The sequence below is a fragment of the Haliaeetus leucocephalus genome, unplaced genomic scaffold (genome assembly GCF_000737465.1).
Source record: "Haliaeetus leucocephalus isolate CR32 unplaced genomic scaffold, Haliaeetus_leucocephalus-4.0 Scaffold76, whole genome shotgun sequence".
Classification (NCBI taxonomy): domain Eukaryota; kingdom Metazoa; phylum Chordata; class Aves; order Accipitriformes; family Accipitridae; genus Haliaeetus; species Haliaeetus leucocephalus.
In genome coordinates, this window is record NW_010972512.1 from 1208981 (window position 1) to 1224614 (window position 15634).

The 15634-nt window shown below is 58.2% G+C and overlaps 1 protein-coding gene across 1 annotated transcript in view; it reads right to left on the reverse strand.

Annotated features, from left to right (window-relative positions):
* Positions 1-1426: 1426 nt before the first annotated feature.
* Positions 1427-15634, reverse strand: part of OLFML2B (olfactomedin-like 2B) — a 14800-nt gene continuing 592 nt past the window's right edge. Inside the window, exons 2-9 of the mRNA XM_010581989.1 lie at positions 15507-15595; positions 14227-14490; positions 10601-10708; positions 6809-6970; positions 4779-5007; positions 3247-3810; positions 2577-2753; positions 1427-2239 (exon numbers count right to left, since the gene is read on the reverse strand). Coding sequence (XP_010580291.1) covers positions 1638-2239; positions 2577-2753; positions 3247-3810; positions 4779-5007; positions 6809-6970; positions 10601-10708; positions 14227-14490; positions 15507-15595 — 2195 coding nt within the window. The 3' untranslated portion in view covers positions 1427-1637. The remainder of the gene's footprint in view (positions 2240-2576; positions 2754-3246; positions 3811-4778; positions 5008-6808; positions 6971-10600; positions 10709-14226; positions 14491-15506; positions 15596-15634) is intronic.

The window sequence follows — 15634 nt, forward strand, 5'->3', positions numbered from 1 at the left end:
GGGCTCGGGGAATGCTGCGGCACCGCTGCGGCACCGCATCCTCAGCCAGCACCTCTGGGCTCCGCCGGTGGAGAGCATCTCTCGTCCGGTGTGGTTCTGTTCTCTGTGTCCCTAGCACTGAAGGCAATAAAATGGTTCTTTTATTTATTATTATTATTCTTTTGCTTGTTAATACTATTTTACTTAAGCACATTATCATCTCGCAGGCTGCAGCGTGGCTCTGCTCAGCCCAGCGTTGGCACTGCCCAAGACACATGCACCCAGCCTCCCCCGTCTCCTCCTCTTGGGGAGGGGGCAACCTCTACGAGCTGCTCCCCCAGAGTCTGGGGAAGAGGAGACCATGGTGGGGGGAGGTCTTACCGCAGCCCTTGGTGACCTGAGGGCAACTGCAGGCATGACAGAGCCAAGCTCTTCTCAGGGCTGGATGTGGCCATGCCACCCTGCCCTGGTGCCAAGCCCAAGCAGCCCAGAGCCCTCCTCCAGCCAGCATGCCTTACTGCCACTCGGTGTGTAAACTGGCACTCGCCGAACCAACCAAAACCCACCCAAAAAAAAACCCCCTGTGCATTTCAATGCACCCAGAGGGTGAACTAGACCCAAAGAAAGCCCCGAACAGCTGCAAAGGTACTTGATCTTTTATTATTGACAGCAGGTAAATACAAGATGCTGCCGGGCAGAAGGGCAGGGGCTGTTCCTCTGCGAGGGGCTCCCGCTGGCCAACAGCCAGGACCAGGGCGAGTGCAGCAGTGAGAGGGCACGGGGGCCGAGACCCCACGGGAGATGGAACGGCAGCGGGATGGGGACCCAGGTCTCCCCCAGCCCCGAGGGCTCCCCCAGCCCCGGCAGCCCAGCGCCCGGCCGAGCGGAGCCTTCACCCAGCAAATGCTAAAAAGGGGACTATTTGGGGTTACAAAATGAACAAACAAAAGCCATCTTACACATATTTACAGCATCCCCCTCCCGCCGCCAGCTCGCTCCAGATGGCAGTCGGGGCTCGGGGTGCCCCCGGCCCCCCAGAGCGGGTTGCAAAGGGCAGAGCCCCGGGTGGAGGGGACAGTCCTCGGCGTAAGTGCCAGCACCAGGGGCTGCTGGAACTGCACTCACAGCCCCGTTGTACAGCAGGATCTCCAAAGGGCCTGCTGGACGTCAGCTGGGAAGATGAACCCGAGAGATGGGACATTCCCGCAGGACACGCGTGTCCTCCACCAGGACAAGCAGACATCGGCATCCCGCTGGGACCTGGTGCCTGCAGCAGAAAGGCCAGCTTTGCACTGGCTCTGGGTCTCTTGCCCATCGTCTTTAGCTAAAAAAAAAAAAAACCAAACCTCATCAGGAGGACCATGTCTGGGCCACCTCCTCCTCCCCGGGCAGGAGAGCTGGGTCTGCCCTCCCAAAAGGGAGAGCTCCTCACCGTGGGAAGGAAAAGCAGAAGCAAGGTTACAACAAAAACAAAGGGGGTAGTTCTGGCCTGGGGATCGATCTACAATCCACCATAAAAAAAAAAAAAAACCAGCTTGAAACAAAAACCATCATTTACTCTTTGATTTGTACAAAATAACAATAATAACAATAAAAATAATAATAAAAAGGTGCTGGTGGCCCCTGGCTCGCAGTGCCCCACTGTGGCGGGGGGGGTCTCAGTAGGCAAAGATGACGTGGTAGGTGACTTGGTGCCCATTGTCCCAGGCGTAGAGCAGGCGGTCCTTGGGGTTATAGTCTATCTGCGTGGTGTAGGCATACTCGTTCTCAAAGAGCAGCCGGGGGATGATCTGCGTGTTGGTGTGCGTGTCAAAGGCGTAGGAGATGTTGGCGTTCCTCTTGTTGTAGCTGTCGACCGCGTACAGCACCCCGCAGATGACAAAGCAGTTCCCGTAGAAGTTCTTCCGCAGTCCCGTCCGCCACGTGGTCTCCTTCTGGGTGCTGAGGTCGGCCGCGTTCAGCTTGCTCAGCACGATCACCTCTTGGTTGAAGCCCTCGTAGCTGATGGCCGGGTAGATGACCCACAGGCCGTTCTCATCCACAGCGAAGTCCACGTCCGAGTGGCCTCGCCACCGCCACGGGGTGGACTCCTCATAAGCCACGTCATGCAGCATGGCCCAGGCGGCCACGTACCGCTGCTTCAGGTCGTATTTGATGATGTTGCGCGTGAAGGCCCGGTTGTAGTAGAAGGAGCCGTTGTAGACAACGTGCCCTGTCCCGATCCAGCTGTACGGGAGCTTGTAGGAGTTGCTCCAGCGACCTACGGGGCAGAGACGCTTTGCTGGCGAGACCCTCCCATCGCTTTGGGGTTGGTGGCCCTGCCGCAGCAGCCCCCAGCACCCTCTGCCCCCAGCCCTGCCTGCGCTCCTTCCCCAGCCACCAGCCGCAGCCTGGCACGGTGACAAGCAAGTCCAGAGCCACCACAGGCAACCTGACATGCCCCATGCTCTGAACCCCACACGCCAGGTACCGGCACCCGAGAGGGGAGGGTCCCCAGGCAGAGCATCCCCCCATGGTGCAGCACCCCAGGGAACAGGGATGCTACTTGGACCAGCCGAGCGGTGGCCGGCACAGTATCAGGGATGGTGCAAGCCCACCTTGCTTGAAGTTGTCAAGGTTCCTGAACTCCACCAGCGTGTTTCCATAGTAGTAGTTGGTGACATAGATCCGCTCCTCCCGGGCCAGGGGGTCCTTCATCCAGGCCCCCTCGTTGCGCCCATAGGTGTTCTGGGTGGTGGGCCCCGAGATGGTGGACAGCGTGTCCTTGCAGCGCCCTGCGTGGGCAGAGAAAAAGGCTCACAAGGCTTGAGGCAAGGTGGCCACGCTCTCCCTGCTCCTGCTGGGGGTCTATGGGCCCCACGCCCCCCGTCCTCCAGCCCCTTGCCCACCCAGCAGGTACCCCTGCCGCCTGAGCCTGGGCTCAGCCTCATGAGGCCCACCAGTGCTGGCCAGATTCTGCAAACAGCTCCCCACAGCCTCAGCCATGTCCGTGCCCCAGCTGAGGCTGCTGCCTGTCTCAGATCCATCTCCAGGGAGGCCTCTTTCTGCCCTGCCCAACCCCTCAAACTGGGAGGAGACTACAGTAGGTTCCAGAGTTAACAAGCAAGTAAACCTGGCACCCCAGTAAAGTGCTGTCCAGCCACCATCTCCATGACACCTCCCGCCTGTGACCAAATCCAGGTGTGCTGCACTTAGCAAGACACACTGTAGGCATGAGCCAGCCCCCACGTGCACAACTGGATCGGCGCAGGACCTGCAGGCACTCACCAATGATGTTCCTGATGTCCTCCTCCTCCAGGGCCTGCTTCGGGGTGGCGGGGATGGTGGGGCTGACTGGCGTTGCGGGGGTGCCCACCTGTCCCCAAGCTCCTGGGCTGGTCTCCAGGGCAGGGCTCGTCCCCACATCCCTCGAGGCCCCGGCAGTGGTGGCCACGGCAGGGCTGGGGACAGTGGTGGTGGCTGTGGGCAGGGTCTCCGTGGCCGCCACTGTGCTGGCCAAGGCTGCCGGTAGCTGCGGGGTCTCCTCCTCTGCCAGCCCCGCCGGGGCAGTCGTGGTCTCCGGGGTGGGGGTCAGCCGGCTCACAGCGGTGGGATCTGGCGTGGGTCCCGTGGACGTGGCAGGGGACAAGGGCACCGTGGCCGTGGCGGCAGTGTCGGCGGCCGGCGGGGTGGTGGGGTCGCTCCCGGGGGTGGGCGGCCATCCCACCGGGGAGGGCGGCCATCCCACCGGGGAGGGCTTCCTCACGCCGTCCCCCACCCTGCTGCTGGGTCTCAGGAGCTGGTCCTCAATCAGCAGGTCCACCGTGTTGTCCCCGCTGAACAGCTCGTCTGCTGCCAAACACAGGCACGGGCGTCAGCCCCGCAGCGAGCGGCAGCAGGTCCCCTGCGGCCCTTCCGCGCTTGCCCCACCGCTCTGGCTCCGCTGCCCACTTCTCCAGGCTGCCTTGTACTAAATCCACCTGGTTTTCCTCTTAATTTCCAGCTGGAGATGGGCTGGGTGAACCGCAGGGGCTGACGGTGCCCACGTTAAGAGGTCAGCGAGACCCCATCACAGCCACGTCTACGACCCCAGACCGGGCAGAGGGGGAGGTGATGGAGAGCGAGTCAGTCCTGCCGGCTCCCAAAGATGGGGCAGGATGGAGACACAGCTGCAGCGCCCAGCCAGATCCCACCCGCCTAACCCCAGGCTGCCAAAGTGGGTGCCTCACCCAGGGCACAGTGTCCACGTGGGCTCCCCGGCCACCACGGGTGCCCTTTGCTCCTCCTCATCTCGGGGATCTCACGAGCCCACGCACGGTTGCGCTGGCCAACCTGGCCGCTGAGCCGGCTTTGCAGAGAAAGGGCTCTTGCCTTGTTTGCCTGCGCTGCCGGTCCCTGGGGGCTCGGAGCCACGAGCAGCACCCTGCTGAGCTGTGGGGCAGCCAGCGACACCTCTGAGCTGCCTCCCACCACCCCGACCACCGCACAAACCTCCCGGGATGCCATCGGGCAGGCGGATCTGCAGGACTAAACTGTAGCAGTGACCTATTTCCTTAGCTACCGGGGATTTTTCCATGGAATAACACCGCCGCCCTGCTCCCCTGCGCAGGGCTCAAAGGCTGGATGCCGCCTCGCTGCTTCCAGCGGCGCGGTACCAACCGTCCCACCGCCTCCTGCCTCCAAACCCTCTTCTCCACGGTGACCCCACAAGCTTTGCCCACAGGTTCCCAGGGGGCAAGGCAGGACTCGGGGGCAGGCGCTGGCTTTGCTAAGGGATGCAGCCAGCCATCCCGCCGGACACGGCTGCAAACCCAACTCACGCTGCTCCTCGATGTCGTTCTCCGACTCGGTGGACTGGGCTTTGTAGTAGGTGACCCCTCGGACGATGGTGGGCTTGGAAGGCGGCCGGCTCCTCACGTGCAGCTTCCTTTGCAAGAGCTGCTTGGGCTTCTCGTCCTCTGGAGAGAGGTGCAGCTCCGGGAGGGACTCAACGGAGTTGATCTGCTGGGAGATGGTTTCATCTTTCAGGAATCTTTCCTCGTATTTGCCCTGGAAGAGACGCAAGAGGTTGTTAGGGGATGAGTCAGGGCAGCTGCATTTTGGGGGACCTGGCAGGTCAGGCTGGCCAGCCAAGGTTGGGTAGGAGACTCTGTCCTCCCTCCTTTCTCAGGGCCACTCTCCGTCCCTTCTGCTGTGGGAAACACTCCAGGACACAGCGGGGGTGACAGAGCGGCGTTGCCTCTGCCTGACCTTGGTGCCACTCTGCAGACCCAGGACTCAGGGCTCAATAAGGCACAGGCTGAGGGATGCAGGACGAGTGGGCAGAGTGGGGGGACCCCAGGGTGGCGTGAGCAGGGCACATCCCTCACCGCAAACCACTCTCACGTCCACTCACCAGACAACCCCTTGCACACCAGGGACCGCTGCCGGCAGCTGATCCGTAAAGAGCACGCAACGTGCATCAAGCTTTGGTAGAGCAGAGTGGCTGAAGGCATATTCCCAGCAGGACCGGGAACCCCCCCAGGGCAGGGGCAGGGACCGGGAACCCCGTGCTGAGGCAGCCACCAGCTGCCGCAGCTCATGCCTGAAGGATTTCATCTCATTAAAGGAAATCGGAAAGACAGCCCGAAGGTTGAAGCCGTGCCCATTTGGCTGAGAAGACAGGCCCAGGGTTCCTTCGCAGCCCTGCCGCAATTAACAGCGAGAAAAGGGGAACAGTGGGAAATGAGGTCACTCAGGGTAATAAAAGCCCTGCACTTCGCTCTCCTGCCTGGCTGGGGCTGGCTCCTCTCCAGCGGGCAGCGGAGCCCCTGCTCAGGTTACGGCCCGGGGAGCAGTGGAGAGGGGCTGGGAACGCTGCCGGAGACCCTCTGTCCTGCGGCACAGCTCTCCCTGGAGCACAGCGCGCTGGCGCGTCACGGTCGGTGCCATTTGCCCACCCGCCGACCCACAGTGCAGGTGTGGGAGCCCACCCTTCTCCCCACCAGGGCTCCCACCCCTGCGTAGGACCCGCCAACGCCTGCTCTCCGTGTCAGGGGGGCCATGCGCAGGCTGTCCTCACCCCCCGGAGCTGAGCACCTCTGTTCGGAGCTGGAAATGATGCGGCAACTGCTCCCCCCCCTCCCCGACACCTCCTTTTGCCCTGTAGAGGGGACCCTGCGGTGAAGGCAGGATGCTCCAAGGAGCCAGCCCGCATGGATCAGAGCAGCACGAGACCACCCGAGATTGCATCACTGAAGCAGCAAGGGGGTCAGGACACCCTGGGCAGGCCTTTTCCCAAAGCACCTCTCTCTGGGGCTCCACAGAAACCTCTGCCCTAGGCAGAGGACATCCCCACGCCGGGCAGACCCTGCAGGGACCCCCGCAGTACCGGAGCCAGCGGGATGCCCAAGCCTCTGCCCGCAGCCCACCCGGAGCAGGGGCTGGCTGGGGAGGGGTAATTGCCCAGGAGGGAGGGCGACAGCCTGTCCCTCCGCCGAGCCCCCAAGCCCTGCTAATCAAAGGCTCCGAGTTTCCCAGCGCTTCCCAGCCGGCCCCGCAATGACATCACTCTTTCCGAGCAGCACGGCCGCCGCTGACCTCGAAAACCAACAACCCCACGGGAAGGGGGGGAGGCCCAGGGAGCAGCCGCCTGCTCCTGTTCCCTCCTACATCCCGGCGGCAGCTGGTCTGCGCCGAGAGAAGCAGCCTGGAGCTGGAGGCACGGAAACGGGGTCGGCCAAGCCAAGAAGAAAATAACCCCGGGCCGGTGGCCTGCCGGGGGCCACATCCAGGAGACACCCTCTGGGCTGGTTTGCACGGCGGCAGCGAGCTCGAGCCTTGCAACCCGCTTGGGCGGTCATACCTCTGCGTGTGTGTAGGCAGCCTCGGCGTCCCGCTGCAGCGAGCTCTCAATGTCGGCAAGGCTGTTGGTGATGAGGCTGGAGCAGTTCTCCCTGTCCCTGCGGTGCAAGCCTTCCTCCACGTTGGCTCCTGTCTCGTGGCCTTCCTGCATGAAGTTCCCAGACATGCCCTAGAAAAGCAAAAGAGGAGACTTTACCCCACGCGAAGACAAGGGATGCTCCGTGGCCCCCACGCCACAGCCCAGGAGCCAGCGAGCTCTGTGCTCCCATCCTGGGCTCACAGCTGGGCTTCTCCATGGAGCTGGCACTTCAGCTGCTACGAAGGTGCCCCTGAGCCCAGTGGGATCCAGAAACCCCATCCCTGGTGTGTACATCCCAGATCCACTCTTTGCACAGGGCCCCATGGAGGGGGAGAGTGGCCCTGAGGTTCTTCAACACCCATCTTCAGCCATGCCTACCGGTTCGTAGAAGGAAAAGACAAGCTAAAACACCTAAAGTCCCAGCCTTGCATCCTTTGCTTATGGCAGCGAGTTCATCTCTCATTTATTAATCCCCCTTTCCTAGCAGGGTCCCATCCTGGCTGGCCGCTGCCTGCCTGACCCCCGAGGCAAGTCCTCGAGGCCGGCGTCCCACTTGTCTGGTTTCTGTTCTCCTGGTCCTGCCCCACTGCCCGGCCACGCAGCGCCGGCGCTCGAGGGTGACTCCTCCCCACCACTCTCTGCTCCCACAGAAGAGAGGGAGAATTTGGGGAGAGGAAGAGAGCCAGTGACCCTCAGAGAGCTGTTCTGGGAGCGGGAGGGAGCTGGGGCTGGCTGCGACTCACTGGGCAGCCCAGGGCAGGCAAACTCCTTTGCCCTTCTCAGCCCCCACAACCATTGGCACACCTTGTATCCAAGGGGTTGTTGCAGTCTCTGCTTATCGCTCCTTGGTCTTTCTCATCTTCAATGGCAACTGCTTTGAATAGGTGCCACATCAACCAAAGCGTTTTTGCAGAGAGACTGGGGGCGGTTCCCCCTGATCCTTCATTTTCAATCTGTCCTGCCATTAATTTCTCCTAAAACCCACCGTGACCTCCATCTGCGACCTGAAAATCGCCAGCTGATGCAACAGCTGCAAGCTAAAGACAAAGCAGAGAAGCTGCCTCGCTGAGAGGAGGACCAAGTATTCGGGGGTTCCTTCCCCTTACCGGCACCGTTTGTGTCAAATACCTTGTTATACTGGAAATAACTCACAATACCTTCTCATCTCTGCAAAAATATCATCCTGAGCTCGGTTAACCCCCAACCCACTCCATGGGCAACTGAATTCCCAGTCTTTTCCCAGGAATTGTGAATTACAGATTTCTCATGCAATTTTGAGGCTCAGTAACGCAGGGACTTCCCAGCAAGCATTTTGCTGTAGTAAGAAAAGGAACAGAAGATCTCGTGACGCTCTCCTAGAAGCAGCGCAGGAGCAGAAGCAGCTTCGACACAATCCTCCTTTTGGGAGGATGACTGATTCCGACAGCCTTGTGCCCTTATCACTTCTTATTGTGTGTAATGTTTGGCTTTATGACATGCTTAGGGATAAAAACTGCCTCCCCTTGAGTGGGGAGGCACCACCAAAGCCTGGCCTGTGATGCTGCTTGAGGCCGCTCAGCTGCTTCACCGGGGAGCAGCTGCCAAAAGCGCACCGGCCTGGGAGGCCGATGCTTTGAAGCCACGCCAGGCTCTTGTTCAGCATCTCAGCTGTCTGTTGTATCAGATCCTGCGGCCGATGCAGGGTGTGATCCTCCTCTCAACAGGCATTTGCGTGCTAAGCCAGCAGCAGGAAAAGTTTCACACCTGCTGCCTGCGCTGCCTGCACCAGCTCTGCCCTGCCCTTCCCCAGCGGCACTGGGGAATCTCCATCTAACCCAGACCCCTCCTGTCCTTCATCCCATCCGAGTGCCTGCGGGCAGCTTCAGCTGCTTGTTACATGATCCTACAGCCCCACTTCTGGGAAATTAAAGACCCAAATCTGTGAATTCCCCCCTCCTACACCTTCACCGCTCCATCTCTGGCCAAACCACTTCAGCCAGACCAGACTACTTCTGCCCATCTGCCTCACTGCGACGGGCTGCGAGCAGAGCAGCCACGCTGCAAGGTCACCCCAATGTGCCCAGACAGACAAATGCCACCATCACCGCTCACACTGAACCCCCTGTGCAGGAGCAGGCTGGTAGACAGGGCCACTTCGGTACCGAAGAAGAGTGCAGCGATAGCCACACACGAAGTAATCACCTGTGTCATTTGTCAATACCCAAACTCCTAACGCTCACCTTACCTTAGCCTCCGACTCCACCACCAGCGAGGTCTTTGAGGAACCTGCGCTCCCCACTCACTGACCTGATGGGCTGTGTCACTCTGGCCTGATCCGTTTAAAGGTGACAATGTCTAACAGCACCATTTTCAGTCAACTAGTTTCAGGGTGAGACAAATTCATGGACCACAGATCCATAAACGATACCAGAAAAGGGTTGTCCCCTCCATCATCCCTAATCCAGCAACTGTGGATGTTAAATAGCAGTAGATCATCGGCTGGTCCCGATGGGGCCCTTTGTATTCACGGCAGCATCCCCTGCTCACCGTGCCGTGGGACAGGGCTCACCACTAGACCCGTGGCTACCAGTGGCCCAGTGGCAAAGGTCCCCAACGGGGATGCACAGCACAGGGCTGGCAGCACGGCTCCCGCTTCCCTCGCTCCTCTCCCCTAATTAGCAAAGACTCAGCAGCAAACCCAAGTAACAACTTGGAGAATACACTAAACCACAGGAGGAGGGTGGGATTACAAACAAAAATACTGGTTCTTTGTTATTTTTAGACCTCAAAACCCCTTATCCCCCTTTTGGGTCAAACACCGTGCTTGGAAAGCCAGAGCCCCCCAGGCAAGTGTGTTCCTCTCGGCTGTCTCCTTCCTGACCCCGGGACAGAGCATGCCGTGCCTTCCCGAAACACTTTGCAAGTGGAATTTTGGCTTTATAAATCATCGCCTCTCGGCTCCTGGCTGCAGACAAATGGTACTGCTCCACTCTGACAAGAATGTGGAATTACTGTCCCAGATATGGACCACGGGAGAAAACTCCAGTATTTAATCTGGCAACCTGTCGCTACATAGCTGAGCGCAGCTTAACAAACTGCAAACCCTACGTTGTGCTAGCCAAAGCGATATTAAACTGTATGGAAGTGAAAATGATTTCACTGGAAGTCTGCTCTCAAAAAAATGGAAGGTACTTTATCTACCTTTTTAGCAGTGCTGAGGGTTCAGCTCTTTTTTAATGCAGGCCAAGATGTAACTCGGTCCTTAAGGAATCTGACCTCCTCGGCTACCAGCAGTCGTGGTGCGTGTACCCCAGCACCAGCCCTGAACCTCTCGCCCCCACATCAAACAGCACAAAAGCATCCAGTTGAGAGCAACTCTCACACCAGCACAGACGTAGAACTGGGAAGAGGAAAAACTTAACAGCAGGCCCTTCTGACCCCAAGGAGATGCTGGTCCTGGTGAGGCCACAGCTGGGATCCCACAGCCAGTTTGGGCCACAAGGGATGGGGGGAACTGGAGAGGGTCAGGGGAGGCTGGCGGGGTGGTGATGCGGTGGGCTCTGCCCATGAGGAACGGTGAAGAGTCTAGTCTGGTCTAGTTTAGTTTCAGCCAAATAATAGTTAATTAACATTTCTTCCGAAAGGAACAAGGCTCTGAATGCACCAAAGGCACCAAGAACTTGACTCGAGGCAAGTCCCACCGAAGGCAACGACCTCGAAGGAGAGCAGGACTCATCTTACCTCCTCCAGCTTTTCCACCCGACCCACCAGCTTGGTTGTGACCGAGTGCAGCTTCAGAAGGTCTAAGCCATAAAAGGCATTTTCCAGCATCTCGACGATGGAGGACAGCTGCAAGGCAAAGGGAGCACACCGTCAGTCGGAGGCACTTACTGTAAAGGACCCTGCGTGGTTTCTACAGCCAAAACATCAAGGGCAATGCACGCTTCTGAGTGCAAGAAGTTTATTAAAAAGCAAGTTTTTCCTTACACAGCCCTGCCACATTGCTGCTGCAGTCAGGAGCACAGCGTGCAGAGCTTCAGGGGTTCAGGAGCCTGTTTTGGGTTCTGGGGATTAGTAAGCAGAGCAAGGAGAAGCACTGCCTTCCTTGTCAGCTCTAGGCTCACAAGCCCAGAGGCTTAGCTACTCCACCAGTGACGTGACTGGCAGCAAAAGAGGCAACAAGAGAACGGCAGCTCAAATAAAAGTGAGTTTGAGATCAGACTCTGAGTTCAGGCCATCCTGTGCTTTTTTTTTCCTGGAACAAGAAGAAACTTGTTAAAAAATTGTAAAATGTTCACAAATGCAAGAGTGAAGCAACTGAAATTCAGTGCCAGCCTGGTAAGAGTTTGCTTCCTTGGAGAACAACTTTATCGGAGGGATGCTGCCTTCTCCTTCAACCACCCGTTTCAGAGACGTCCTGTATTTAACTCACCCCCTTCCCGCAGCGGGAAGGATCGTGTCCCCGCATCCTGCCCAGCACCAGCCCTTGCTCACCGATCCTGGGGATCCAGACAGCAATACCCTCATTCTGCATTTCGTATGGTTCCTGGTGCTCACTCCGCAGAGGACAGCGCTGAGCAAGGCATGGACTGGTGAGAAGGGCTCCCGGGTCATTCCCTGCCTCGGCCCCCCCACGCGCCTGCTCCCTCCAGTCCCACGTGTCCCCACGTGTCCAGCGTGGTGCTGCAGACCTTACAGCCCCGACGGCTGAGAAGTATTTTCAATGCATGGGAATTACTACGAGGCGGTGACATTTTCTCCCAGCAGCTACAAACTGGTCGACAGAGCTCCATAAACACAGGAGAAGTACAGGCAGCACCGCTGGCAGCACTCTGAGTTTCCACCCCGGCCTCTGCAGTCTCCCTGTGGAGCTGACAGCAAAGGAAAGATTTTTTGGGCCAGATAAAATGGCAGCATTAAGAGACAAGGACTGTTTTATGGCTATGCATCCACTTTCCACCAAGAACTGGACGGAGACGACCGATACAATGCACACAACCTGCCAGACAGCCACTGGAGACATGCGCTTTCCCTCCAGGCTGGATAATTTCCATCAATGCACAAAGGTTGCAGACTTTATTAACCACCTTCCAAATCTTCTTGAACACAGACTCCTTGCACAGACTCCTTGCACAGACTCTGCACCCGAGACGCCCAAAACGTACGCTGTGCCTACAAGCAGAAGAGCGGCATGCTGTGATTTCACAAAAATAGATCTTAGATTTAGCTACCCCCTGCCAGCACCAAGCTGACCCTCCCTGAAAGACCATACAGATGCACACGCCAACTCGCTGTTTCCTTTCCTTCACCCACTGCCGACTTTGGCTCTCGCTGATCTGATGGTCCATGAATTCCCACGGGACCTTATTAAAGGCACAGATGGGACTGAAACCTTCAGCTGGGATGCCCAGTGCCGCCATTCAACTGAGAGGGGGTGACCCGGGGGAGTACGTTCCTGCTGCCTGGGCTTATCTACTCCCTTGCTCGCCATTCCCTTGGGGACGCATCCTCCAGCCCGCCTGTCGTAAGGGAGGTCTTTCATTTTGGGGAACTTCCCACGGCTCTCACACATGTGGAGTACCTAGGGCTTTTGAGTCAGAGCATAAGAAAGCCTAGTAAAACACAAGAGACATAGAGCACGACTCTACACGCTTCCCGCTGCTGGACCGGGCAAGAACGATGCTCCTCAGACCAACAAGGAGAGTAAAACCCCTGGGGCTGTTAGGAGCAATGAAGTGGCCTGGCCCGGCCCTCCCGGCCCCCCCACAGCTGATGAGCGTGGGAGCTGCTCCTCATGAGTCACAGAAGAACTGGAGCCGTGTCCTCTCCTGCCTCCCAGCTTCTCCTACGAGAGGTGGCTGTCCCCAGCTAGCCCGACCCCAGGAGGGGCTCTGTGCTCGGCGAGAAAGCAAGCCTGTTTTCACAGCTCCTGGGGTTTGACTTTCACAGCAAAGAAAAAACCCCACGTGTGTATATTTGGATAAACCTTGTGAAATCATTTGGCCGCGGATCCTTGCGAAATGAGCGGGGGAGCCTGGGCCAGTTCCTAGAGGACAAGCTTTCACACCACAGCTGGCTGTGAGCAGCTCCCCGGTGGGAAGAGGCAGCCAGAGCCAAGGGTGCAGCTAGCCATGCCGCTCTGCTCCTCCTGGAGGCTGACCGGCTCTGGAGAGGACAGGGAGAGAGGTGGGAGCTGCTGGTGGAGGAGTTCTGCCTGCCTCCAGGCAAGGGACTACAGGGGTGGCCCTGTCACCTCGGAGGGTGTCCTCTCCCCTAACCGCAGAGAGCTCACAGCTCCTCATCTAAGGCCAAGTTGGACATCTTGGCTCGTCCTGCAGACGAAGGACCACCAAACTACTCCGGACCGGGACTCCTCCTTCCCTGCAATGATGGATTGTCTGCCTGTGCCTGTTTATCTTCCCTAGCTGCAAGGGAGCTTGGACAAGAAGCTGCTAACTGTCTGCAGTCGGACAAGATGAAACACATCCTTGAGCTCCAAATTAATTAGAACAAACCCATCGCGGTGGCCCCGGCGGCCGGCTGCCCCGCAGCAGCCTGCACACTGCCTGCCTTCCCACCTGAGCTGGGACTAGCAGTGCTGCCCCAGGGTACATCCCATCACCACCTACACGAGTGCCACGAGTACTCAACCTTCTACTCTGGGGACTTCCCAGGGCTGGACCAAGCCAGTGGCCCTTTGGGGAGGATTTCTGCTGCCCGACGCAGGTAACAAACTGGGAAACTCAGCAGGGTGTGCTGCCAGCTGCTGGAGTAAGCATCCAGTAAAAGTCAGGAGTACTCAGAACAAACGCTGTCACATTTGGAAAACAGGTATGTACTACTAAGGAGATAAAAATACTAAATAGTACAGAAGCGTCAGCATTTAAAACAACAAAACCCATCCTGCCATCAGCCAGCTGTGTAACACACCCTCACACTGACGCATCAGCAGCTTTCGGCTCATGGAAGCCAAAACAGCTTTTTGTGTGGGGCCTCGGGAGCCCTTCTCAGTGATGGGAAAAGACTTGGCAGCTGCTAAGTGGAGCAAGAGCTGCCTCCCGGGGACACTTAGAGCTGGACAAAGGGCAGGGAGCAGCCCAGTCCCTCCTGGCCTTCCAGTGCAGGCAGCCACGGTGGACCCCAGGCAGCACGGGATGAATCGAGTGAATCATCGACTGCAGCTACTCGAATCAATCCCTTAAGCTGAGCTTGATTTTTTGTATCGCACATGCAGATATAAAAGTAACTAGGAGACGTTTTTAGCAAAAAAGTTTAGGCAAAAAGTTTTTTGGGAGAAGCTCCGAAACAAAAGGCTTCAGAAGATCTGCCCTTCCCGAGAGAGTCCCGAATTAAAGCTGCTGTCCTACCTTCAGGTCGCTGCTCTCCGCCTCCCGCAGCTTCTTCAGCCTGAAGTCCCCCTCGCAAGGATTGAGCGCCGAGGGGGGGGCCACGCACGCACACTTGCAGCTGGGTCCCGACGTGATGGTTTCCACCGTGTAAAAATCCTCTGCTTTGAAAGCGCCTTCATTAATCCTTTGGCAGGCACCGCGGCCAAGGGGTCTGACCAGGCATTTGCACCGACAGTCGGAGCCTTCGGACACCGCCTTCACCTTGTCGTAGTCACCTAACAGCTGAGCACAGGTCACCGGCAGTTAGCAAACTTCTCGTCCTCTGCTTGCCCGGCAAGCGACAGGGACACCCTGAACTTTGGACAGTTCCAAACAAGGACACTTTGGACACCCTGAACCTCGAGGAAACCGGCCGGCTCTTCTGAAATCTGCTGACCAAGAAGCTTTCTAGAGAGCGCAGAGCTTTCTGATCCCTACCTACAAGGGGAATAAAAGCTGGCTTCTTCCAGCAGGGTATTTTTTATTCCACTTTGCATAAAATGGACCTAGCGGCTTTGAATTTTAAATATGAGTATTTTAAATACGAACCCCATCCTGCTGTCTTTTAATGCTCCGTGTCCGGTAGACCCAATAAGTCACCTGCTACCCTGAGCAAGCTATTTTTATGTGGGCAAACAGGGTAAGGGTGCACTGGAAGGGTGACCGAAAGCCACCCTATAAGCAGCATAACCCGGTGGTGAAGCAGTATTTCTGATTAGCCCCATACAACGCCAGGAATTTCCTTTACGGAGATTTGCAGACAGCACTTCTGAAAGCGCAAGCACGAAAATAACTTTGACGGTATGTTTCCAATAGTCTCCGCGTTAGCCATTTCCGAGGGCAGATAATAGCACACGGTCTGATCGGCCAAATCTAACAGAAACCTCCACCGCATCCCGCTGGCGGGGAAAGAGCCTGGATCCCTCCCCTCTGCACACAAAGAGGCTCCACCAAGGAGCTCCCCGATTTCCCAGTGTCCCCCCCAGAGAAACGAGAGGATGGAGGCTGGGAACTGCTCCCCGTGGGGCTTCGGGGACTTAGCTCACCGCACCCCGGGCGATAAAACTCCCTGCAGCCGCACTCCCCCGGCACCTCGACGAGCGCTGGGCGCGCACAGCATCCCCCAGCACCGCCGAGCGCCTACGTCCAGCATCCCCCAGGCTGCGCCCAGCATCCTGCACCCCAGCGTCTCCCCGGCACTGCCCAGCCCCACGCCGCGGGTACTCAGCACCCACCCCAAGGTGCCCCCCAGCAGGTACCTGGGAGAGGATGTTCTCCTGGTTATCCGCTTCGTCCTGCAGCGGCTCGGCGGAGGGCCCGGCCGTGCCGGTGGGGTTGGGGGGGGACCCTGCCCGGCAACCGGCGCCCAGCGCGGCCAGGCAGAGCA